A 25621-nucleotide genomic window follows, 5' to 3' on the forward strand; every position below is an offset into this window, starting at 1 on the left:
CGAGCCAGCAGGGGGCCCCACTTCCTCATGAGAGTGCTGGCTGCCACTTTAGGGGAAGAGGCGGTCACAGCAAAATGAATGTCAGTCCCTGGGCCTTTGGTCCCCAGTCCCTGCAGAGAGGGGCGGGTGAGGGCTGGCCAGAGCCACCTCTAAGGGTGACCGCAGGCAGGACGAGAAGAGCGCGGTGTCGTGCACTGCTGCGAGTGACCAGACGTCTGGTTCAGTTTGCAAGGACGTTCGGGGACTGAGACAGCCCTGCCTCTACTTCCTGCTGAGACACATTGCTGGTCTGTCTCTGAGGCCCTCATTAGATGCCGAGCGGCCACTCCAAAGTCTCTTTCTCTTTTTACAGAACAGAGAACAACTGGAGACTTGTTTTCTAAAGAAGAAAGCTTGGTGTTGGAGGACGTCTCAAGCCCCTGAGAGGAGAAAGAGGCCGCGCAGAGCCGGGCCTCAGGCACCCTTCCCGCCACCCCTGTGGCTAGAGTGTCACATTCACTTCAGCTGGACCTAGCAGGCCTACGGGCCTTGCAGCTGAACTGACCCTGGGCTTCCAGGGAGACCCAGGAGGACTGAAGATCGCAGTTCTACTGGAGACTCAGGGAGCGTTGTCCACCTGTGAGTGGCAGATCACCCAGGAGTGGCTCTCAGGATCCCAGCAGGTGCTTCCTCCTTGTAAACTGTTCCAGGAGGAAGAAGACGAAATAACACCCAGAATAACCTCCTGTGGGGCTTTTTGAGTACAGAGCACCTGTGGCCGGGGGCCGGGGGCCAGGGGGGCTAGGGCATGTTCTCTGCTCTCTGTTTTTTTTTTTTTTTTTTTCCCAGAACACTTTACTTTTTGGCACTGGGGAGTTGAACCCAAGGGTGCTCTACCACTGAGCTATACCTCCAGCCTTTTAAAAATTTTTTTACAGGGTCCCATTAAGTTGCCCGATTCGACCTTAAACTTGCGATCCTCCTGCCTCAGCCTCTGGAGTCCCTGGGAGGACTGGCGTGCAACGTTGCACCTGGCATGAGCCGTTTCTTGAGCTCAAGAGATTGAGCAGAAGGAAGGGTCTGTTTCAAGCTCAGCCGTTGGCCTTTGGTCAGCTGCAGGTCAATTTCATAGGTATTTCAGGGGAAAGTGACCTGGGTCATGTGTTGTCACAGTGAAGGACCATGGTGACACAGTGGTAGCATGGTAATCCCGGGGTAAATCTGCTTCACAGTCAGGCCTTAGTGCTGCTTAGATGCTACTGGGCCAGTCGTTTTGCATCCTGTTTGTCAACTGAAGTCACTTTTCCTGATTCTTCCTTTGGTGGTCCCAGCATTTATGTCCATTGAAAATGCTGCTGTGGGTGTGGGCAGGGCCCAGCACCGGGGGGACATTGCTCGAGTCACTGTTTCTCCTTTTTTGTCTTTTTGAGGTTTATCGATTCTGGCGTGGTTCATAAGACTGTGCTTTAAGCAAACTTAAAAAAAAAAGTGCCTTGGTACATTTTGGAGCTGTTCATTTGATGCACTTTCATTTTAGGAAGGCAGTCGCAGCTCTGCTTTCTGGTATCTGGGGCAACAAAGATGTGACTGTATCAGAAATAGTATTTGTTTTTATGAAAATATATCCCTCGTGCCTGTTGATGGCTCACTGATGGAACCAGCGACCTGCGCTTTTGCCCGTCCTCTCCCCGGCCTTGGCCCAGCTGGGTCAAGCACCTTTCCCCTCTCCCGGGAAACACATGCCACCCCTTCCTCTGCTTCCCTCACCTCCCACCCGCATCCGCAGCGCAGTGTGTAAACACCACCATGAGGGGTCTGCTGCTTTATGTTGTCAAAGGAGGGATTGTTGTCACAATCGACGGTCTCTAAAAGTGATCAAAGCAAGTCCACTTCCTTACCTGGGAAAACCACAGAGATTGTGGCTTTTCAGTACATCAAATCCGCGGCGACGTTGGTTGTCCCTGTATCTTTGGATTTTGCAAAAGGAAACTGGAATCCGGCGAGTCGTATTAGGAGCCCGTTGAGAAAGTGAACCAAGCAGCAGGTGAAAACCACCCAGAAGGAGGTGGTGTAGCTCTCCCGCTGCGTTCTGTAGGCGTATGTCCCTTCGGCATAATTTGCAATTTTTTCAGAGAGGTGGTGGATTTTCACTTCAGAGGCAAATAAGATCATGACGAGACAGCCACAGGAGCCTGCGACAGAAGGGACAGACACACGTTGGACAGAGAGCCCCTGCATGCAGGGGACAGAGAAGAGGGTCAATGAGCCAAGCAGGGACACTTTCCACCATCATCCTCACCCTCTTCCTTCCACAAGCATCTGGATCATTGCAAATCTGAGATCAGCAGCCTGATCCTCTAGCCCACAGGTGGTGGTGCTGGTGACAGGCCCGGGCTTCCCCTTAGAAGGGTTACCATGACCCCTCCAGCTCCAAACTGGCCACAGCAGCCAGAGGAGCACCTGCCTGTCACTTCCCTGTCACTCATTGGTAGCTGTGGGTGAGATTCGGTTGGCAGGGCACATCTTCTTTTGTTTGTTGCTGGATTCCAGGTTTTATCTGGGCTCATGGCTGTCTTGAATTAAAATCTTATGTGGTTGAGATGAGGGTGACTGAGATGTAGGGCTGGAAAGTTTTCTTGAAGCGTAAGATATAAGGGACCTACTCTGTCTTCCCCACTTGCTCTTCCCTGTAATTGAAATATGGACGCAACAGTTGGAGCACCAGCAGACATTTTGGACCAGGTGGCCTCAGAATGGAAAAACAAGAAAGGAAGAATATGGACCCCAGACATCTAAAGCTACCAGATCACCCCTGACCTTAACCTCTAGGCTTCCATGTGGGAGGAAAATAAACATTAGTTTAGTTCATTGTTATTATCTCCCTGTCACTCATTGATAGCCTAATCCAACCTCAATGCAAGTGTGGTCTGGGTAAGATCTCTGTAGGGTGGGGTGTCCCACACTGTGTAGAGCCTGGAAACCTGGAGGGGTGGTCTCCCCTGAGTGGGAAGGACAGGAGACCCTCGATGGCTGGTCTTCTCCAGGGGCAGAAGCAGGTGGGAGCAGGGTGGATGGCCAGGCCCCCACAGGGCTTCCACGGGTACTGCTGTACCCCGGGTTGCCGGGAAGAGAGTGCAGACTATAGGACACTGGCCAAGATGGGTTTCTGACTCAGGTTAAGCCAACTTTCATTTACTGCGTAAAGTGGGCAATTTGAACCCCGAGTGTCAGTTTCCTGGTCCATTCCAGGTGGTTAGCACAGTGTGCGTGACTGGCGTGTGGCCCTGGGACAGGAGTGCTCACCATGACCCCTCACCCACCCCGCCCACTCCAGGAGCACTTGAGTCTGCCAAGGTGGACTCCCACTGTGTACCCAGTGCCTCGGGCCCCAGGTACCCTGCCCTTCAGCTCACATTCTGTGAGAAAGGCAGACGCTTTGCCTTTTTCAACTACAGCTGATGCCACCACCCTGGGAGCAGGGCGTGTGGCTGCAGCTCCCAACCGTTAATTCACTCATTAATTTCTTCCATCACAGGCCAAGGTCAGGAGGGTGGTGGAGACTTAGAAAATTCAAGAAGAGACTCGTGGTTTCTGTGCTTGCAGAAGATGATTGTCAAAGGCAGCTATGGTGTCCCCAGAGCTCAGCTGCAAGGTCTGGAGGAGAAAGCCTGGGCCGTGCCCTTAGCTTAATCAGAGAGTCAATCCTGGTACGAAGGCAGGTGGGTGTGGCTGGAGGAAGCGGCTCACGGGGCACCTGGCTGCAGGGCCCATATTTGTATCCAGCAAGCGGAGACCCCTCTCTGCTGCCTGGTCACTATGGGAACCGCTTCCCTCTGCCATACTCTCCTACCATAATGTTCAGCCTCCCCCTGGAGCCCAGGGAATGGAGCCAGCCACTTGTGGACCAAGACCTCTGAAACCAGAAAGCCCTAAATAATCTTTTCCTCCTCTACAATTCTGGTCGGGTCTTTCAGTCGCAGCAGTGAAAAAGTTGACCAAAAAACAGTGGCCAAGCCAGGAACGCAAAACACCTGGAAAACTAGCCACACGGTATGGTGCAGGGGTTGGTGTCATTACCAAGAGGCGGGCAGAACCAGCACTAGCACCAGGATGCTGCCTGAGAGGTGACCAGAAGGAGCCACAGGAGTTGGCCTTGCAGAGAGAGATGGCCCCATGGAGGACAGGGCAGGGCAGGGCAGGGCAGGGCAGGACAGGGCAGGCACAGTAGTGCTCATGCCAGGGTTGGCCCCATGTCTTTCCTCAAGGTCAGGGTTGTGTGAGGATGGACAGAAAAGCTGATCTTACTTTCTTTTTCCTTAGGGTTCCATCTGGGACCGCATCTGGGACCGGTGCATCAACTTGGTCACCGCCCTGCAACACCCCAGCAGTCAAATGATGCGATGTCCTTAAAACCTCCCTTTTCCTCAGTAAGATTTGTCAGCCTAACTATTTTTGTATTCCAGGCTTCAAACCAAAGCTCTCCCTTGCAGAACCATACTCTTCCTTTATTGTCAGATCCCAACAGAAAGGCCACCGCGCTGTGCTCTCTTTATCTTTTATTTGAAAATTGTGGTGAAAAGCCGCTGCTTTTACCCTAAGAGCTCCCTTTGTCTGCGGAGATGGGGATTTCAGACGCAGCCAGCACTGTTTCCCTAGTGTCTGAAAGGGAAATTCAGGCTCGGTTTCCTTTTCACGTTGTTAAATATTTTAAAGGTTCTACTTTGTTAAGGAGACAGCGTTGTGAGCCTGCATTTCAAAGTCCTCAGGTGGAAGTCACTGGTCACGTCTGGGACTCAGAGCCTTTGGCTGTGACTGGCCTGTGAGGTGAGGAGGCCCAAGACGGAGCACTGGTCCAGGAGATCCGAGATGGGCTGGGACTCCGCTCTGGACCCGGGTCGACCCTGAGGTCACTCTTGTCGCCTCAGAGGCAGAGGAGGGCAAGCAGGGCAGGCCTCTGACGCCCTGTCCATGGCTGCCCAGAGACCCCAGGGAAAGCGAGCTCCGTGCGGATTTGGGATATTTTCCCTCTTCTCTGTCCACTCCATAAAAGGGCCATGGGATCAAGGAAAACTGTGACTTTCAGATGAAAAGATGCACATGGAGACTCTGAGTGCCCGCTGCAGGGGACATGGGCGGTGGGTGACGGCGAGAACAGGGCTTTGCACATTTCCAGCCCTCAGACTCGGCAAGAGGGCTCCTGCGTGGGTCCCACACTCAGGGGGCTGCTCTGCTCCTCCGCTAGAGAGGTCTCCCCTGCCCCCACAGGGTGAGAACTCCTCTAGGTCGGTAGGACATGGCCCTCTGGAGAGCTTGAGCTGCACAGACCACGCTCCTGGGACCCTGGGCTCGGTTCCCCCAGAGCCCCGAGCCCATTCCAGGGTTGGCATGGAGCCTCCCCTGGGTCAAGCCCTCCCTCCCGAGGGCAGGGGAAGGTGCTGCACTTGGCTAAGGACTCAGGTGGCCAAGGAGTCGCTGTTGGAAGGGAGTGAGTGCCTGGGGCTTGGCTGAGCTGTGGAATGTCCGCACATGGGCTCCGGGCCCTTCACCTGGACAGGCCAGGCAGGGGTGAGCGTGGACAGTGCCGAGGCCGGCTCAGCTCAGCATTCCCAGGCTCGAGAATTCCTTGCATCTAGCCTTCCGTCTCCTTCTGGAGGGGTGTTTCTCAAGGTAGAAGGAGAGAGAACCCTTTACAGTTGGTTAGCTTGAAACCTTTAAAAGCTTAGACACTCGGGACGTGGGTCTTCTTTTGCACTGTTTCCTGCAGCCTCTCGAATGTCAGGACTGGCCTGTGCTTCTCTCCCTTCCCTTGTTATCTGTGTATGTCAGGAGCCCGACTCAGCTTCCCAAACCAGCACTTTGGGAAGGCTACTGGGCCTTGCTTCAGCTAGAGCTGGGAGCAGACCAGGTTACAAGGCCACGTACACTGCCCAGAGTCGCACCCAACGACCCGCAGCGTTTCCCCATCCTCTGGTTTCTCCACCATCTGGCTGGTGCTTGTAGCTGGTCCTCCCAGCCCCCTCGAATGGCGCTGATTACTGAGTTAATTCCTGACTAATGGGACTGCTGAGTCACAGGGCTGTCACACTGTGAGTGCCCAGGCAATTACCAAACACTGGAGGTCTGCTAGGCACTGCACCCGGAAGGCCCCTGGCAGCTGCCTGGGTCCATGGTACCGGGCGCCTGCCCTTGCAGCCCTTGCACACGGGTACTGGGTCCCAACAGTGAGACAGCTGCTCCTTGATCCCTGAGTGTGACTGGGCTTTCTGGGTGGGGACAGTCTGCCAGGCTCACTGGGGTCCTGGGATGCTGTGGCCCAGGCCCTCTGGGGGCCTCTGAGATTCTATCCTATCATCACTAAATTCATATTTGGAAAATCATTAGCATTCCAATTCCTCTTGAAGTCATGACCAATATTTCCAGAGTGAGAAGACATCACCTTTCAACTCTGACAGATGACAGACTAAGAGGCATTCCATTTCCAAGACAATGTGGTAAGCTGATCATCGGCTTCTTTAAGGACCCCCAAGAGATGACAGAAAGGGTACAGCTCTGCAGGTATAAGTGCTGATTTCCTGGAAAATTACACAATCTCTCTAGAAAGCCTGTAATCATAGGTGAGCAGGGTGAAGTAGCCTTCCCAGGGGAAGTGGGTCCAGCTCCGCCTGCCTTCAGAGAGCATTGGTCCATCCAGAAAGGGCAGGTAGTGGCGGGCAGTTAAGCCAGTCAGTACTGACCAGGAGGCGAGTGCTTTGGCCACGTACTTCCACAGCACAGAGCGGGGAGAGGAGGAGCCTCGCTGAGGGGCACTCTTCCTCCTGGTCCCCTGCTCTAGACTGTCCAAGAGCCCACACTAACCTAAAATTTCTGAAAGCCTTGTTAAGGAGAAGGGCAACTAACAAAGAAGAAATGGTTTCAAATCTCCATCTAATTTGAATGGATTTTTAGAAAAGAAGAATGTCCATTGTTCCCAGGAGCAGGGCAGTGTCAAAGGTTTCTTTGGAGGATACAGTGAAGACCTGGGGTGGACTCCTAGTGACACAAAGGGGAAGGCAGCTTTTGGAACAGGGCAAGCCTCTCGCAACCATGGCAGGCAGAGACCGGGCATCTCCTTGCACAAGATCGTGGCTGGGCCCTGGCAAAGCCAGGCAAACCCGGCACTGCCATTGCAGCTCAGCCTGAGTGACCGGAACCACAGTGCTCTCTTGACACTGCAGCTTCACGGCGGCCACGGGTGTGGAAGGGGACTCCTTTCCCTGGCTCATGGCTGACATTACCCCTCCATTCCTTCTGAGCCTCTTTTCAAAGGTCTGTGCTGCGACAGGTAGGACACTCTCGTTGCTGGCTTTTCCGTGCCTGGACATCCCTGACCATCCCTCTCAGACTCCTGAACAACAGCTCCTTCCTAAGGACTGAAGTGGAAGTAAGATGTAGGCTTTTCCCACTACCAATTGCAGGACAATGTCCCTTGGGTGAGTTGGGCACACCACAGAGGACAGGGTATGGTGGATTCTGAAACTGACACAGGATAGGAACATCCGTCTGTTTTGGGACTGTTTTTCATTTTCCTGTCTTTGTGCTATGTATATGACTGTGCCATAGCTGTACTGACCAAAATCAGGCCGTACCAAGGGCACCCCCTCTAAAGACAGGCAGCAATTTTATGTGTTTGCCTTGCTTGATAGAACTCATAACAGGAGGCCAGAATTTGTCCAGATTTTCGTGGTTTTCACTGTCCCCCGAAGGCCTGAGCCATCTCACGCCATCCTTGGAGAATACTCATTGAACTACCATGTTCTGCCACCAACCCATGGAAGACTCCCCACTGCAGGTCCAGCTGAGACTTTGACACCAACCAACTGGGAAGCTTTGAGAAGGTGCAGACAAAGGCACACACTCAGTCCCCGCCCCATGCTGCTTTCCCCAGCCGCCCACCCTGTCTACTCTCAAAGGTGACCACCTTTGACCAAACCCACTGGTGACCAGTACTTCTGAACCACATCCCTCTGGCTCTGCCCAGGCTGTTCTGCTAGAGGTTCACCCTCCCTATGTGGCGGCACCCGTTCCCACCGCTCCACATGACATCTACCTCCCAACAACGCCTGGTTTTTGTCTTTCATCTTGACCTCTTCTCTGGGCTCTGGACTCAGAGCTGACCGTCTTCTCGACAGCTGCCCTTGGCCATCTCACGGCATCTCAGGCTCTGCATGTCCCAGGGAGAACATCTGATTTCTATCGAAGCTCATGTCTCTGCACTGTGCTTATGCTGAGCCTGTTCCTCCCTTGTCCCATCCATCCTGGTCAGTGCCACCACTATCTACTGAGCCAGCTACCTGAAAACTCTTTTAGGTCCACTTTCAGGATGTTTTTAGAATCCCTTCATCTTTCTCCATTTCTGACACAGTAGCATCGGCTTCTACCAGACATTGTTTGAAGAGACAAGTTACCTATCATATATCTTCGTCATGCCTCAAGATGTCAGGGCCCTGTCCAGCAGGGAAGTGGACATCTGAAGGCATGTTCCTAGCGTGACTTTGGCACAAAGAAAGGGGGAGCTTAGGGAACATGGGGGGCGGGGAGAGTGGGAGGAGGAAGAGAGAAGGCAGCAGCTTTCTTCTGCTGGCTGAGCAAGGCCACCTGGGCCACCCTGAAGAGACAAAGAGGGAGTGCTACAGTCTAGAAGTGAGGTGTCCCCAAAGCTCCCATGTGGGCATGCAGGAAGCTTAGAGTGGAATGACTGGCTCTGAAGCCTTAACCTCATGAGTGCATTTATCCTCTATAGGGATCACCTGGGTGGTGACTATAGGCAGGTAGGATGTGGCTGGAGGAGGTGGGTCCTGGGGGTGACTCGGTGGCATCTATTTTGTTCTTGGTGAGCAGAGCTCTCTCTCTCTTGCTTCCTGACCTGCTTTTCTCCACCACACCCTTTGGCCATGATGTTGGCCTTTCTCTGGGGCCCAAAGCCATGCGGTCGGCTGGCCATGGACTGAGATTTCTGAAACCATGAACCCCAAATAATCTTTTCCTCCTCCAAAATTGTTCTTGTCAGGTCTTTTGGTCACAACAACAAAAAACACTGATGAAAGCAAGGAGGAAGCCCCATTGAACACGGCCGTATTCACACCTCAGATAAGGCCCCTAATGTCCTGGCCTGCAGGGTGTGACCGTCCACTCACAACTGGAGGTCAGGTGAGTGCTGTGAAGTTCCGCCCTTCTGCAGTGAGGTGTGAAGCTGGGACGTGTGACATCATGACTTCAGGTGAACACTTCCCAGCACCGGGCTTCTGGGGGCTGTATATGGACTTAAGGGGAAGGAGGTGCTCTGTGCTCCAGGAGTCACAAGCCGTTGGTCCACCTGACCCTCAGGCACATTTGGTGGCCATGCACAGTCTTTCCAAACGTACTGGAAACTTCGGTATTTAGAAATAAGTTGGGAAGGCTGGAAGAGCCCTGCAGCCTGAAACCCCAGGCTTCACCCTCGGCAGGTAGCAGAGCTGAGACGGCTCCTCCCTCTGGGCTCTCCTGTCTCCCACCGTGACTCCCACTCCTACTGAGCACCTGCTTTGCCTTTCCAGCTCCAGATCATGAGACACGGTGAGCACAGGGCTGGTGGTTCCCGCCTGCACCCCTGCACCCAGTTCTCCTGGCATCAGACTTTGCCAAAAGCAAAGACCTAAAATTGTGCATCTCCAAGGCATCTTGCTGCTCAGTGCTGCTAGTCGGTTCTGATCAACCACCAGAACTGTCCAGTAGCCTGTCTCCCAGGGGCGGTTGGGCGGTTCACCCTGATGCTGGAGCGCTGCGTGGCTGTGCCGTGGACAAGCTGTGGCCTCTCTGCTTCAGCCAGCTTGGCTCTACTCTTCTCTGGACACCAGATCCACCCTCCCCAGACCAGTCCCACCTGTCAGCTGCTTCCAGTTAGACTCTGGGTGACGTGAGCACCAGGGAGAGGGGAGACGGAGAGGAAAGGAGAGCCCCCTCCATCTGCTCACAGTTCTGCATGGTGCCCCAGGAACAGGACCGTCCCTGGCCTCCAACCCTGGGGAGTAGCCCAATGCTCCCACCTGGATTTGCCTCCTGGCCACACCAGGGGTCCACGCCTCTTCTGCCCTGGCTGCAAACCCTGGATGTCCTTGGAGATACGGCATCACGTTCCTGGTCTCACTGCCTCTGGGACCTGCACTGTCTAGTGGCTCAGGGAACCTCTCCTTCTGGACTTAGCTTTTCAAGTCAACAAACATCAAATTGTTCTCTGTGAGAGCTTCATGCTGGGGGCGTCTGCCATAGACAGAAAGATGAGCAGGCCTTAGACTCTGCCCTCATCGGGAAATCGCCAACTGTACCTCTTCACACTGCTCTGTGCTTGTGACAGACATGAGAAACCTGTGCAGACTCCCCCTGGAGAGACTCTGCTTTGAATAGGTGAATATGAATGGGTGAGGCTAAGAGGTGACACTGCATGCTAAGGTGAACCAGCCCTGGGGACTGCAGAGCTTGGCCTCCTAGACGGGACCCATGCAGGTCTGTGGCTGGGGTTGCACCCTGGGCAAAGGGAGTAGCGTCAGGATGAGCAGGGGCCTCGTGCCCGCCGACTAGTGACTGCAGTCAAGGGCAACCTCAGGGAGGAAGGACCCGTCCACCAGGGGTTGTTGGCTGATGTGAGTGGTCATCGCTGTATGACATCAGCAATGAAATTAGTTCCTTCTGGAGAATATGGTCAAGTGCTGAACCGTTTTGCAAGTTTAGACTGGGGTAAAATCAGAGCTCTCCTATGGAAGAAAAGCCACATATGAACTAGGTATCTTATTTCCGTTTTCTCATCTCCTTCTCCTCCTCACTAATATGCTGTAAGCATGCTGTGGCGCGGCCTGCACCTTCTATTCACCAGCTCTGGAGATGTAGTAGCACATGTTTATCAGGGAGCGAATTTCCGGGTCTGGAGTTCCTCCCTGCCCAGGTGCCCCTGACATCAGGCTGTGGCAACGCATGTGCGGGGAGACACCAGCCCCTTACCCTTTTGGATGGCATTTATTCATTCTTCGGATTTTGAATAAATAAAAGCACATCATGGAATAGTTAGAAATAGTGACAACTGTGAGCAAAAATAAAAACCACACCAATCAATTAGACTGTCCCCTCCCACCCGGGCATACACAAGGAGGCCCCATGAACATAGCAAGAGATGGGCAATACACACAGACATATATGAAGTTCAGTGTGCATTTTTTTATATGTTCATCTCTCAATTATATATACACAGTCAAACTGGGCTTACAATGTTTATATGTTTATAAAATCTTTCTTTTTTTTTTTTTACTTAACATTTAAAATGACTTTATTTTATTTATTTATTTTCATGTGGAGCTGAGGATGGAACCGGTGCCTGGTATGTGTGAGGCAACGCTCCACCATTGAGCCCCAGCCCAGCCCTTACTTAACATTTTAATACTAGCATTTATTCTCTTGATCATATCTTCAAACTTATGATGACGGCATCACAGTCATTCATACAGACTTCTGCAATGTCTCCACTGAACTCCACAGTGTTGGACAATGTTTTAGTTGACCTTTTGTGAACAGAACACCCAAGAAGAACAGCGCTGGGGCTCAGGTTTCTGGGTCTCCATCCACTGCTCTGGGCCTGCATGAGGCAGAGTGTCTGGTGGCAGGGCCCAGGGAGGACAGCTGCCAGCTCCTGGAGGGTCAGGAAGTAGAGGTGGGGGAAGGGGCCGGAGGGAAGATTCCCCCTCAGGCCTCAGGGACCCTCCCTCCTCCAGCCCTGCCTACAGTTACTGCCCAATCTGCCCTTCAAATCAGGATGGACCAATTAGGTCACAGTCTTATCCTCTAATTATTTTGCTTCTGAATAGTCAGGCATTAACAGGAGACTGAGGGATGCCTCAGAGCCGACCATAACACATGCTTCTACCACATTTGCTGTCATGGATCACAAGACAGTGAACATCCACATGTATATAACTTTATACCTTTTGACACATTGAAAAGCATATTTGCATTTGGAGGTAGGATTTTTTATTTACCTGAAATGAAACTCAGAAGATACAACCCAAGGGGCCCATGCAGGGTCTCAAAGGGTTTGCCAAAAGCATTGTACATGAAGAGGGCAGTCCCCGCCATGGTCACAACCGTCAGGATCGTGGAGAAGAGAATGACATTGACATGGATGCTCACTGGGATGGCTTTGAGCAAGTCTGGGAAAACTGAAGGCAAACCAAGAATTAGAATTCCATGATTGGTATTCTGCAAGTGTAAGCTTAGAAGTTAAATCCCTTTCCAGGCGCGGTGGCACACGCCTGTCATCCTGGTACCTTGGGAGGCTGAGGCAGGAGGATCTCGAGCTCGAAGCCAGCCTCAGCAAAAGTGAGGTGCTAAGCAGCTCAGTGAGACCCTGTCTCTAAATAAAATACAAAATAGGGCTGGGGATGTTACTCAATGGTTAGTGCCCTGAGGTTCAATTCCTGGAACAAAAAATAATAATAATAATAATTAAATTAAATCCCTCTTCTTTTTTATAAATTTTTTGAGCATTTCTAATATCACTAAAATCTTGTTAATGAGTATGTTCTTACTAATTTATGAGGAGTTTACAAGAAGATTTAAAGACAGCCCCATTGTATTGAATTCACCTGTAAAAACTGGCAAAGGGGAGATTTGAGGGAGTCTTTTTTTCTGTGCTTGGTCATATGTAATTGCTTAAAGAAATTAAGTGCTGGCTTTATAAATCAAAACCATATCGTTTGATGACCAAACTTTTAATGACATTCCTCAGTAATAATTTTTTAAAATCTCCCTTAACTTGTAATGACATTTTATGTTTGGGGATATTTGGGGGAATTCAAATTATCAGGAGGTTTTTATATTTTCTTTGTTATGAAAAAATTAAAAAATTGGTTCCTAGCCCACACCAAGATTAAAGAATGGGGTATTTTCAGTCAACTTCAATATTTTGATGTAGCACAAAGCTGTGGGAAAATAATTTCTGGTGCTACAAGAAATATTTTCCATTTAGAAACCACGCCAAATCTATTTCTAGACTTTGTGTTCAGGGCAAGTTTTTCTTGTCTGCAGAGGAAATGAAATATCTTATAAATGTACGACTTCCTTTATCGGGTGAGGGATCAGTATGCTTGCCATCAGCAAAACTGGCAGATAATCTGGGGAAGGTCAGTTTATTTTGGTTTTACAACCATTCATTAAATGGTTAATTTATTGAGCACCTACTAAATGCCAGGCACTGTTCTAGGTCTTGGAAGTGGAGGCTTAGAACAAGATAGACAAGGTCCCTGTTGTCTCACAGTGCTTATTACCTAGTGAGAGTTAGCAAGCAAACAAATGTGCAGGTGATATCTATAGAGCATGAAAATGCATACACAGCAAATTCACTTCCAGGAGTCTATCCTACGAACATTTTTGCATGTGAATCCAATGAAGTATTACAAAGGTAATCATTGCAGCATTTTTTGTAATAACAAAATTTTGGAAATACTTCACATGACCAGCAAAGGATTCTTAGTCCGTCACCATGAGTGAAGCACATCAGTAAGAACAGATTGGGATTATCATCAAAATGTGGTGTTAGACGGAAAAACAGACCAAACAAATAAAAGAAAATGTACATCACTCTGCCATTTGGAGAAAACCCCCGGGGGAACGTACATGATGACAAATAAGTATTCAAGCACTCATCTGATTTAGTTCTCCCAACGACCCCATGAGACAGGTACTGTCGTCAACTCAAGGCACAGGAATTATGTTCTGTGCCCAAGACTTATGCTCAGTAAGTTCAGAGCAGGGTTTGAACTCACCTCCTCCCTCCTGCCCCCACTACATCAGCCTCAGGGGCTGTTGTGTGTACTGAACCTCAGGATTTCCAGAAGCCACTCCCCACACTGGTAACCTGGCTTCTGGGGAGAGAGACAAGGGGCATTTCACGATGTACCTGTCTTGTGCTGTTTGGGGGAGGAAAGGGTTGACATTGCTGCAAACATTATCTATTCATACTTTTTTAATAATTAAAATTTTTAAAACCTGTGACTGTCATAGATTAAAAGAAACTTAAGAGGCATGTTGACCAAATACCATGTGTGCAGATGGTGGTTGTGGTTTGTGACTCGAACCAGACACATATAAAGAGACAATTTTGATACAACTATGGACAACTGAATAGGGACTGGGTATTAGATGATATTTCATAGTTAATGTTGATTTTATTGATGCTATTAATGGTTTGTAGTTGTGGTTTTTCTAAAGTTCTTATGTTAGAAATGGGTTAGATGATGGATGGATGGACGGATGGTTGGACGGATGGATGGATGGATGGAGATAAAATCAAGTGCGTCCTCGGCTCTACATGGAGGCTGGGGCAGTGCAACGTGGAGGCTGAAGTTCAGGTGCTGAGCTGCTGGTGGCTGTGGCCGCCATGGTGCACGCTGCCTCTTTCCAGGGCATCACAGTCTTTTCTAACTGTGACTTTTTCTCTTTCCTCCCTTCCTTCCTTCCTGTTCTGGGACTGACCTCAGGACCCTGTGTGGCCCTGTGCCAGGCAAGCCACGGAGTCACACTGCCCTGGGCATCGCAGGCGTGAATTTCCAGGTGCAGCTGGTCTTGTGCCCAGAACCCTGTGCTCTGGCGCTGCCCACTACTGACTCAGTGCAACCAACCCAGCTGTGACCCTCACAGCTGGTCCTCACAGTTGGCCAGCTACAGACTTCGTTTTTACCAGCAGTTGTTCAAAACCGCTCACCTCCATCTCCCCACCTGTGGAAAATGTGGTGACCTCCCTGTGACAGTGTTTCAGTCAGCTGCTTCGCTGCAGTGAATAAATGACCCTCCAGAACAATTTTAGGGAAGAAAAGTCTATTTGATGGCCATGGTTTCAGAGTCTTAGTCCATGGACAGCAGGCTCCATTCCTGGGGCTCAAGGTGAAGCAGACGTCATGGTGCGAGAGTGTGGCAGAGGGAGGCAGCAAGAGAGGAGGGGGGGAGAGAGAGTGGGGGAGAGAAGGAAAGAGGGGAAGAGAGGGGGAGAGGGGACAGAGGGAGGAGGGGAGAGAAAGGGGGAGGGAGGGAGAGAGAGGGAGAGGGAGATGGAGAGAAGAAGAGATGGGGAGGGAGAGAAAGGGAGGAGGAGGGAGAGGGGGAAGGGAGAGAGGGGGAGGGAGAGAGGGAGGGGAACGAAGGAAAGGGGGAGGGAGAGGGAGGAAAAGAGGGGGAGAAAGAGAGGGAGAGGTGGGGAGAGAAGGAAAGGGAGGGAGAGGGGGAGGGGTGGAGAGGGAGGGAGGGGGGAGGGAGAGAGAGGGAGGAAGAGAGGAGGAGGGAGAGAAAGTGGAGGAGGGAGAGAGTGGAAGAAGGAGAGACATGGAGAGGGGGAGAGAGGGGGAGAGAGAGAGTGGGGGAAGGAGAGACAGGGAGAGGGACAGAGGGGGAGAGAAGGAAAGAGGAGGAGAGAGGGGAGGGGAGGGGAGAGACAGGGAGAAGGAGGGAGAGAAGGGGAGGGGAGAGGGGGAAGGGAGAGAGGGGGAAGGAAAGAGGGAGGGAGGGGAGAGAAGGAAAAAGGGGGAGAGAGAGAGGGAAGGGAGGCGGAGGGAGAGAGAAAGGGTCTCCACTGCCCGATACACAGCTGCACCCCAAAGCCTCCCCCCATCCACACCTGCCACCTCAGTTACCTCAGTCACCGTCAGGGATTAGTTAGCTGATCAGCTCAAGGCTCCCCAAACCCAGTCATTTCCCCCAGAACCCTCTCCAATTGTTGACAGGTGAGCACATCTGAGCCCTAGCAGAAAGCGTGGCGAGGAGAGGCCTCTCTAGGAATGAGGGGTTATGAATGGAAACATGTGGGTACAGGTGGCTCTGTCAGTGTCCTGGGCAGGGGAGCCGGGGCAGACACCAGTCCAGAGCCTTTAACCCCTGTGAGGCCTTTGGGATTCCCACTCGGGTCAGGAGATCACCCAGCGGGACACTGAGCCCCACTATCCCCCTCACCTTGGGTCAGGTTCCTCCTCCTCCTCCTCTTCTTGAAACCAGAAGTCCCTGCCCATGATGATAAACCAGGACTCTGGGACACTAGGGTGGCCCTCCCTGATTGAAGCCCAGAGCAGACAGTTCAGAGCCACATGGGAGGCTGCCCTGGGTGGGGACAGGCTCCAACTTGTGGAGGAGGCGGCCCTGCTTGGCCTTCTGCCCCTTCAGGGTTCATATTACAACACAGAAGGACATGGACTCCTGGGTCTGTGGCGGAGTGTCCCTAACCCGCAGGTCACTTCTGACCTCCAGATATGACTTGTGAAAGGGAGCTATTTGCTGGAACAGGCAGCCGGTGGCCTGTGGGGAACGTGGCTCTAGCCTGTGTGTTCTGACACTCTCTTCTGTTCCCTTATCACTGGTGTCCCACACTCTCCGTACCCTGGTCTCCTCCTCCTCCGACCACCCCAGTCACCCCTCTCTTCATTCTCACAAAACATCTTCAAAGAGCCATATATGAATAATTACACGAAGAATGAAATGACCACCAATAACCACAGAGCACTTGTTCTACTCCAGGTCCTTTACACGTATTGCATGAATGGACACATTCAACTCCTCCAGGATGAGTAAGGTATTATTTTTATCTTCAATCTATAGATTTTTTAAAATCAAGGCACAGAGAACTTAAGTAACTTGCCTGAAGTCACACAGTGATATTGCTGCCTTTGCTTTTATTCCTCCCACCCACCTCATTTTTAAGATTAAAGTTAACACAATGAAAAAAAAAATTCTTCCTTATTAGTTCTGTAGGTTTTAAACAATGCACAAAGTTGTGTAACCATCACCACAATCAAGATATAGAACAACCCCCACTCCAAAGACTTGCCCCAGTCCCACTTCTGCGCGTGTAACTGAAAGAATGTCCGGGTGCGTCCCAAAGCCATTGTGCCATTCACCTTCCCACCAGAGGCACAGGAGGGTCCCAGTTGTCCCACCTGACTCTCGGCTCTCGGCACTTGGCAGGTTGCTACAAATGGTGGCCTTCTAGTGGCTGTGTCGTTTATCTCACTACAGCTTTAATTTGCATTTCCCAAATGACGAATGAAGCTGAGCCTCTTTTGTGGGCTTATTTGAGTTACGTATACATGTCTGGTGCTGTGTCTGGTCATATCTTTTGTGTGATTTTCATTGGATTGTTCATTATTACTGAGTTCTGAGAAGTCTTTATGCATGCCGGGTACAAGCCCTTGATCAGATAGGAAATTCACAAATATTTTCTCCAAGTCGGTCTTTTCATTTCCTTATCAGTGTCTTTTGAAGAACAGTTCTCATTTTTATGAAGTCCAATTTATCAATTTTTGCCTTTTGTGTATCATGCTTTAGATGTCAAATCTAAGCTGTCTTTGACTAATGCAAGGTCACAGATATTTTCTGCTGTGTTTTTCTTCCTGAACTTTTCAATTCTGGGTTTATGTGTGAATCTGAGTTATTTTTTGTGTGGAGTACTATTTGGGGTCGAGTTTAATTTTTTTTTTTTTTGTTTTTGCATATGGATATCTAATTGTTCCAGAATTTGGAAAATGACCTAGCAATCCCATTCCTAGGTATTTACCTAAGAGAATTGAAAAAACATATGTCCAAACAAAAATCTGCATGCAAATATTTACAACAGCTTTATTCATATTCATTGAAAATTAGAAACAGTTTAATACCCATCGACAGATGAATGGGTTAAAAAGGTGTGGTGGGTCCACAGGATCAACTGCCACTCAGCAATAAAAAGTAGCACCTCTGCAACCCTGGAGATAGATCTGGAAAGCATTAAGCTGACTTCAAGAAATGGGATTCAAAAGACTGGGTATTCTGAGGTCCCATTCACATGACATTCTGCAAAAAGCAACATGATAAGGACAGGAAAGTGGTCGGTGGTGGCCTGGTCTGGGATTGGGGGAGGAGACTGACCACCAAGGGGCATCTGGGCACTTCTCAGGGTGTTGGAAATGGACTATCTTGACTGTGACACTCAATGCATTAGTCAAAATGTTTAGACCTGAATGTTTTAAATGGTGGATTTTATTGTATATAAGTCATCCCTTAGCAACCCTGACTACAACCAGAGCGGGGTGGGAGGAACAAGCTGGAGTGAGCAGGAGCACCCAGGAAAGCTTCCGTATGGCCTGGAGCAGAAAGGAGGAAGGAAAAGGAGACGTGCACTGTGGCTGGCCGGAGCCCAGTGCCCAGGTCCCGGTCCCCACGCTGACCCAAAGGGAAAGGTTCTGTCTCCCTTTCTGTGAGGTGAGGGGGTGCCCCTGGGCACCTGGGAGGACCAAGCACTTGAAATTCCACCGGGGCGTTCGCATTGCCAATTCTTTTCCAACCGTGGTCTCCTGAAGCCTTGACTCCCTTATCTGGAAACTTGGACTTGGGTGACCGTGTAAGAGTCCCTGGCTGTAGTGGTGCTCTGCAGAGAGCCATCGTGATGGTCCCTCTGCACGGCCAATTCCACCACCTCCATGAAGGTGTCGCCGAGGGGTCCTCTGCTCTCTCTGCCGTGTCACCGCCCCCATCAGTCCCCTAGCACACAAGCACACTGTCTTTGTCATGAGAACAATTATCCCCAAGTCTTCCTCTAGCTGCTGCCCCATCCCTTCCCCTGCAGCAGGACCCTGAGGAGCTGCCCGCACTGTCCCCGTCCCCTTCCTATTTGCCCTGGGATGCTGCCTCTCCCAAGGCACTGGAGAGCTCCAAGCTGCCACCCCGGGGGCTCTTTATGGTCACCTTAGCGGCCTGCACCCTCCCCCCTCCTGTTTTCACTCCTGCCTCTCTGGCTGCCCCCATCTCCTGGTCTTCTGGGGGTGTCCCCTCTCTCCTCCTTTCTCTCTTCACTTGCTCCCCAGCACTCTGGACAGGTTCTGGCCCCTGGTGGAGAGCTCCGTGGACAGCTCCAGCCTGCCTGAGTTCCGCTCCCGCTTGCCCTCCAGCTACCTAGTGGGCACCCTCCCTGGGGTGTGGAACAGGCAGCCTGAGCCTTCAGGAGGCGCCTTCCTTTCCTCTCTCTCGCTTGCCCCTTTAGCCTTCTTCATCTCTGTCCCTCCTGGGCATCCATCATCCTAGTGTCCTACCATCTACTGTCAACCCGGCAGCCAGGGGGACCTTTGAGAACCAAGCTGCCTTCTGCCGGTCCTCTGCTAGGACTCCTGGTGTGCCTTCACCTCACCCAGAATCAGCAAGGCCCCCGAGGCCTTGTGGTCAGACTACTTGCCAGACCTTGGACCCATCCTCGAGGCTGGCTTCTGCCTGTTTGCTGTTTTCATAAGCTCCAGGGTCCTGTACCTGGGGTCCACTGTGCTTGCTGCTCCCTGTGCCTCAGGGATGGCGTCTGATGGCTTGGCAGGTCTGGGGGTTCTTGATAGAAGCCGACACGCCAAACTGAAGGGGGTTGGAGCTGCACTGGTGAGGAGGACGATGTGAAAGAAGGGACAGGTGGATGGTTAGAGGCCCAGGGCCAGGAACAGGGGGCCAGCAGTGTCCGAGGCCTGTCTCTGGCTAAGGACCAGACCGTGCCCTTAGGTGGAGCAGCCACAGTTGAGCTGGGTATGAACGCCTTCTGGGGACAGTGTGGCACGTGGGGTGGAAGGAGACTGGGAAGAAGCCAGGTCAACGGAGACACATGGAGTGGTGGCTAGGGGGCCAGGACCCGTGTGGCATTCTTTTTCTTTTGGTTTTACAGCTGAAAGATGAGTGGCAACTGGAGTGGAATTTCAAATCCTTCCATAAAAAGGGAAAAGCCTAATCCAGCCCATTTGGAGGAAAGTGACCACTGCTTAGACCAGAGTCACAGTTTGGGGTTTAGGAAAAGGGTTTATCTTAAACCTGAGCATGGCTGCCCCTTTTTGCTAGCAGGGTGGGGGGACGGGATGAAGACGGTCTTGTTCCTCACCCCGTTTCTGTTACTTTGTTTACTGGGGTACCATTTATTTATTTATTTATTTTGATGAAGAACATTATAGCAATGAAATTAAAACTGAGACAAGTCGCTCCTCCTAAGCCCATCGACACGGAGAGCAAGATTCCCTTCAGTCCTGCTCCCTTCCCACCTCTGCCTGTCATGCTGTACATTCTGCATTCCCGGGGCCACCGTGCAGTCCTGAGGCTCTTTCCTGCCCGTGGAGGAGAGCACTTCCTAGGTGCTCATGTCGTGTTCCTCCCTATCCTTTGCATAACTGTATGGGGCACTCCTCACACTGAGTCACCTGAGTCACCACGTGGCCTAGTAGGTCACCTTCCATCATCTCCGGACGGCGGCTCGGGCCTCAGTGAGCACCCCCGTGCACCCCTTTTTCTTTCTCACTCTGGGGAGGCTGGTAGGTGGGAATAAGCTTTTGGGGTGAATTCCCAGGGGAGGGATTGTGTGGGTGGGTTCGGTACAGGGACAAGGTGCCCACCCAGGAGTGACGTTTGGTGACACAGGTGTTACTTGTTCTTCCCTTGCTGGTTCAGAGCTCCATTCCCTCCCCTCAAGCCTGCAAGCAGAGAAGTCCACAGGGAACAGCTAGAGGAACCTAGGGCCCCTCTCCTCACGGCAGGACTGAGGCACAGGACAGGACGGAACAGGAAGCCTCCGTCCGGGACTCCTCAGCCCACGGGAGCTAGGGAGCCTCGTCTGACCCCCCAACCCTGAGTCAGTCAAGCCCTCAGTGTGACTTGAGGTGGAGCCGGCTCTCCTGTGGCCACCTGGTGGGGGCTGCACCTGGGCTCTGTTGCTGGCCTCTCACAGACTGTCCTGCTCAAGTGCTGACCCCTCAGGCCTCTGATCCATGTCCTCTTTTTGTAAAGCCTTTTCCGGTCAGTGCCTTTTGTGTCCCCAACAGATTCCAGAATCCCCAACTCCTAAGCACCCCTCAGTCCCTTCACGTCTCCCCTCATCTTAGCACCTGGCTCACCAAGGGCTCCTACAGCTCTGTGAACTAAACTCTCACTAAACAGAGAATGTGGTGCGATCAGGAGAGTCCCTCCGCTTCTCCAGTCCCTTGGCCATTCACCTGTCCCTTCGTCCCTTCTCTGTGGGCCATGCCCAACTTCCCCTTTCTTAGTGAAAGGGACGCTTTCTTTCCCGTCCAAGGCCTGACCTCCCAAGGGATACACTCAGACCCTGCCCTCTCCGCCTCTGCTGTGCCCCTGTACTCCATCCCACCTCTCTCCCCTCCAGCTCCACTTTCCATGCAGAAGCACGCTGGGAGCTTCCACTGTGCATGTGCACACAGACACACACACACACACACACGGACTTACACAGACACAGACACACAGAGACACACACGGACATACACAGACACACACAGAGACAGACACACACAGACATACACAGACACAGACACACAGACACACACACAGAGACACACACACAAGACACACATACACAGACACACATACATAGACACACACACAGACACACATACACACAGACACACACACAGAGACACAGATACAGACACACAGACACAGACATACAGAGACACACACACAGACACACATACACACGGACACACACACAGAGACACAGATACAGACACACAGACACAGACATACAGAGACCCGCATACAGACACACGAACACACACGGACACACACAGACACACACATAAAGACACACACACAGGCACACACAGGCACACACAGACACACACACAGACACAGACACACACACAGATGTGCGCGTGCACACACACACACACACACACTCTAGCCTGGACTGGGGGATCCATGAGGGTCTCCTGACCTCAGTCTTCCCCTTTACTCCCCCACCCTTACCTCTGGGTGCAAATAACTGGGGTCGCCCATGTCAAATCTGCGCTGCTTTCTAGAGATCATGAAGGACCATAGGAGGAAGGTGAGGTCTTGGTTTAGCTGAGTGTGGGGAGCCATTCTCACACATGATTGGGCACTTCCCTGATTGGGTGTGAGGCGTTCTGGCCAAACTGTGTCGGAGCTATCCCCACCCTCTCCAGGTGCGAGAGCCTGTCGTGTGGAGGTGTGACTGACCATTGACCCTGAGACCAATCACTGACCCTGACCTTGGAATACTGCCCCCCTCGACCTTCATTGGATGGAATTTTCCCCTGAATTTCTTGTTCCCCAATAAAAGGCCACTCCCTGGCATGCGCTCTCTCTCTCTCTCTCTCTCTCTCTCTCTCTCTCTCTCTCCTGCTAGTCCTGAGTAAGCCTTGCTGCCCCACCGGGTGGTTCGAGGTGAGAGCTAGAGGGAGGGCCGTCTCGGACCTGGTCAAAGAAAAAGGTAATTGAGTCTTGTGTGTTTATTTTGATCTCACTAGTTAACTTCTGTGCTACGAACCTCTTGTATGAAACCAGCGTGCTGGTCGCGCGGTGGAGCTGAGGCTAGTCTGCTCCCTATTGCTGCCTTTGGTCCACGTTTCAGCTGATGTCTCTAAACTTATGGCTTCTTTATTTATTTACTTTTTCTACCCACTGGGTTCTTCCGTCCTATTTTATCGGGACACCTTGTTAGCCTTTTATCTATTCTTGACTCTGGTCTGGCAGGCCTGTCTCTTACCCTATGAGTCTTAACCAGGGAGCTAGTGAATTCAATTCAAGCCAACACTTGACCCCATTTACCAGGATTAATGGGTGAGTGAAATATATCATATCTCCAAAGCCAACAGGGTGGAGTTGCTGGAAGGAAGGAAATACGCAGCCAGGCACTGGCTGCCCACGCCAAGGCAGAGCATGGTGCCGCAGCTACCATGCCCTTGCGCACCTTGTCCCCCACCAGCAAATGCGGGTGGCAGAAGGTCTGAGCGCCCAGCGCAGAGGGTGGAACAGTGGTGAGCAGAGACGGGCTGGGTGCAGGGAGAATGGACAACAGGTGCGTCAGACAGGAGGAGCACGGCCTGGCGTCCAGCTGCCACGGGGGACCACAGTTAGCAACAGTAGATCCTCTATTCAGAATGCCCAGAGGAAAGGGTCTGAGTGTTTTGCCTCAAAGAAATAACAAATGTCTGAGGTGATCCATATGCTAACGACCCCAATTTGATCATTATACACAATGTACTGAAATATCACATCGTGCCCTAAAAATATGTATGATTATTATGTGTTAATTCAAAATAAAACCAAGAAGGAGAAATGTCTGAGGACTTAGGAGAAATACAAATGAGATCATTTATTGGAAGCGCTTTTTAAAATGGAAGTAATTGCCTAAATATTTTTTAACCTGATGAGAACAGCAGGAGGGCTGTGCTATGAGAAGAGAGGGAATGTGGGAATCAGTGCCTCCAGAACATCTGCATTCTCAAGCCTCAGGATCCACCGGCGTGAGTGACAGCTATGGGCCCACAGGTGGTGAGGTAGTGTCTGTCATCCGGACCAAACAGCCCAGCAGGAGTCCTGGGTTGCGTGGAGCTCTGGCAAACTTTCTGTCTTGAAGCTCAGACGTACTATTTTTCCCAACCAGGTTGGTGACTATTGCTATAAATAACCCTGGAATGTTGGATTTACAGCTAAATGCTTCCTTGATACCTGTTGCACACTTTCCTCACTGTCTGATATAGGGTTCCCACTCTCATTTCTATTTTCCTTGTGCAATTTCTGGGACAATTCTCTGTAACAGATTGTCTAAAATGATCTTTGGGGATAATAAATCTCTAAAGGTGGCCACTGCCCTTCCATGAGACATGGGCAGAGGAGGTCAAAGGTTAACTTTATTCCTGATAAAGTGAGTAGAGAACATGGCTTAGCTCTTCCACCAAGCTCACCTCCTAACTGGGCAGTTTCGTGCATGCCGACAGGCAGGGCTGGGCAGCTGGCCTCCCTGTCAAGGACGAGCGGAGCTGTCAGGGTTGACCCCGTGAGGCCGACCAGCTGGTGGGCAGGCTCCCTAACTGGTTGGGCAGGTAAAGAGGCTTCTGGGCGGAGGGCCGGACGCCCAGCTTCCCGCAGCAGATCCATCCCGGCCTCCTCATTCCCTCCAAGGTCAGGTGAGTGTGGACCAAGAAAAGGCCCTCCCAGAATTTGGCAGCTACAGGAACAGAAGCCAGGATCCCAGCCTGGGCTTGAAGGGAGACCTCCCGACTGTGGGAGCCAGGTATATCCTGCTGCTCACCCCCGCCCTCCTTCTGGGGGGTTCCCTTATCCCTGAGGGTGTGGGCTGCGGTCCCCTAGATGGCATCAGTCTTTGCCACCCTCCCCTCAGTCACCTTGGCTGTGCCTTAGAATCACCTGGGGGGTGTTGAGCCCTTTCCAGGCTCAGACCCAACCCAGAGGCCCAGATTCAATCAGAGCCTTGGCATCACATTTGTGAGACTCCCCGGGTGATTCTAAATGCAGCCGGGGTCACGGCCCGCTGGTCTAATGGTCCCAGTCTCAATAACCCTTCCTGCCTGCATCTGGCCAGATGTGAAGGGCAGACAAGGCCATCTGGGAAGGCCTCAGAGCTAGGCAGCCCGGATCATGACGTCAGCAGGGCTCAGAGCTTCTTCCCGGATTAAAGCCACAGGGTCACCTCAGAGGCTCCCTTTTTCTTCTCAACTTGTCCTTCTTCACATAAAAGGGTGTATTTTAAAAAAAGTACCTGGCCCCGTGGTGCTCAGCTATTCATTTTCTTGAAAGACAGTAAGCGGGAAGATTTCTTTCTTTTTACAGAAATGCTCCTGATCTGACTTTCCCCTCAGCCCACTGTAGCCAGTCATTACAGAAGTCCAGTGACAGACGTCCCCTGACGTCAGCTTGATGCATCCATCTTCCTAATGTCACCCTGGTCATGCACCTGTTCTCAAGCCTGGCTTCCAATGGCTATGTGGTCAGTGCACCCCAGCACTTAATGGGAGGGAAACTGGGGTGTGATGGAGCCATTTGCAGCTCAGAGTTCCCAGCACCTCACCTGACTTGCTCTGGGCAGAATTGGATTCCCCTCACTTGAGCCTATTTGGAGCCTCCATTGGTGAGTCTTCATCACCCATGCTGGCTCGGGACGGCAGCTGCTTTGGCACGTATGTGTCACTGATAACAGAACCCATTTAACTGCTCCTAGTCCACAGGGGCTCACGCTGAGAGGAGCAAAATATGATCTTTGCATAAATTAGTCTGCTAGATACAAGATCTGCAGCTGGCCAGGTCTCTCATACCTGTACCGAAAAGTCTCACACCAAACCGGGTCTGGGCATGCCGCTGTGTAGCTACATGGGAGGTGGGCCTGTCATTGGTCCATGTATATGCATTTTGTTTTAAAAAATATGCCTGAAACTTTATAAAACCCCTAATATGGTTCAGACATAAAAATGAATTTTTTATTTCACTTTAAAAGTGAAATTTTAGTTGATTCTATCAGTACAATCAAATATCTATCCCACCGGCTCTTAATAGGACCCAGTGTTGGAAGTGAATTGGGTTGCTCAGACCTGCTTTTCACTTGATCCCTGGCTTAGCTTTGGAACTGTTCACGTCACCTCTGAGAAGCCTGCCATTGTGTCCATTGCGCTGGGGAAATCATTGCTGTAGTCACAGTTGCGCACTTTGATGATATGTCATGAAGACTTTGGGTGGTAGGAATCTTCAGTCAGTGAAACGAGGTGCCTTAAATCCAGATAGTCCACATCAGGGCATTGTAATCGCATACCTTAAGTTGAGATGGAAGCCTGCGACGTGC

At 51.4% G+C, this 25621-nt stretch overlaps 1 protein-coding gene across 1 annotated transcript in view; it reads right to left on the reverse strand.

The window, feature by feature from the left end:
- Window positions 1-1419: 1419 nt before the first annotated feature.
- The window catches only part of Clrn1 (clarin 1), a 31430-nt gene continuing 7228 nt past the window's right edge, over window positions 1420-25621 (reverse strand). The window contains exons 2-4 of the mRNA XM_046431933.2: window positions 12018-12197; window positions 1878-2171; window positions 1420-1546 (exon numbers count right to left, since the gene is read on the reverse strand). Of these exons, the coding sequence (XP_046287889.1) occupies window positions 1906-2171; window positions 12018-12197 (446 nt within the window). The 3' untranslated portion in view covers window positions 1420-1546; window positions 1878-1905. The remainder of the gene's footprint in view (window positions 1547-1877; window positions 2172-12017; window positions 12198-25621) is intronic.

This window comes from Marmota monax, unplaced genomic scaffold, assembly GCF_021218885.2.
Source record: "Marmota monax isolate L192 unplaced genomic scaffold, Marmota_monax_Labrador192_F-V1.1 WCK01_AAM20220418_F8-fsc00022, whole genome shotgun sequence".
Taxonomy (NCBI): Eukaryota; Metazoa; Chordata; class Mammalia; order Rodentia; family Sciuridae; genus Marmota; species Marmota monax.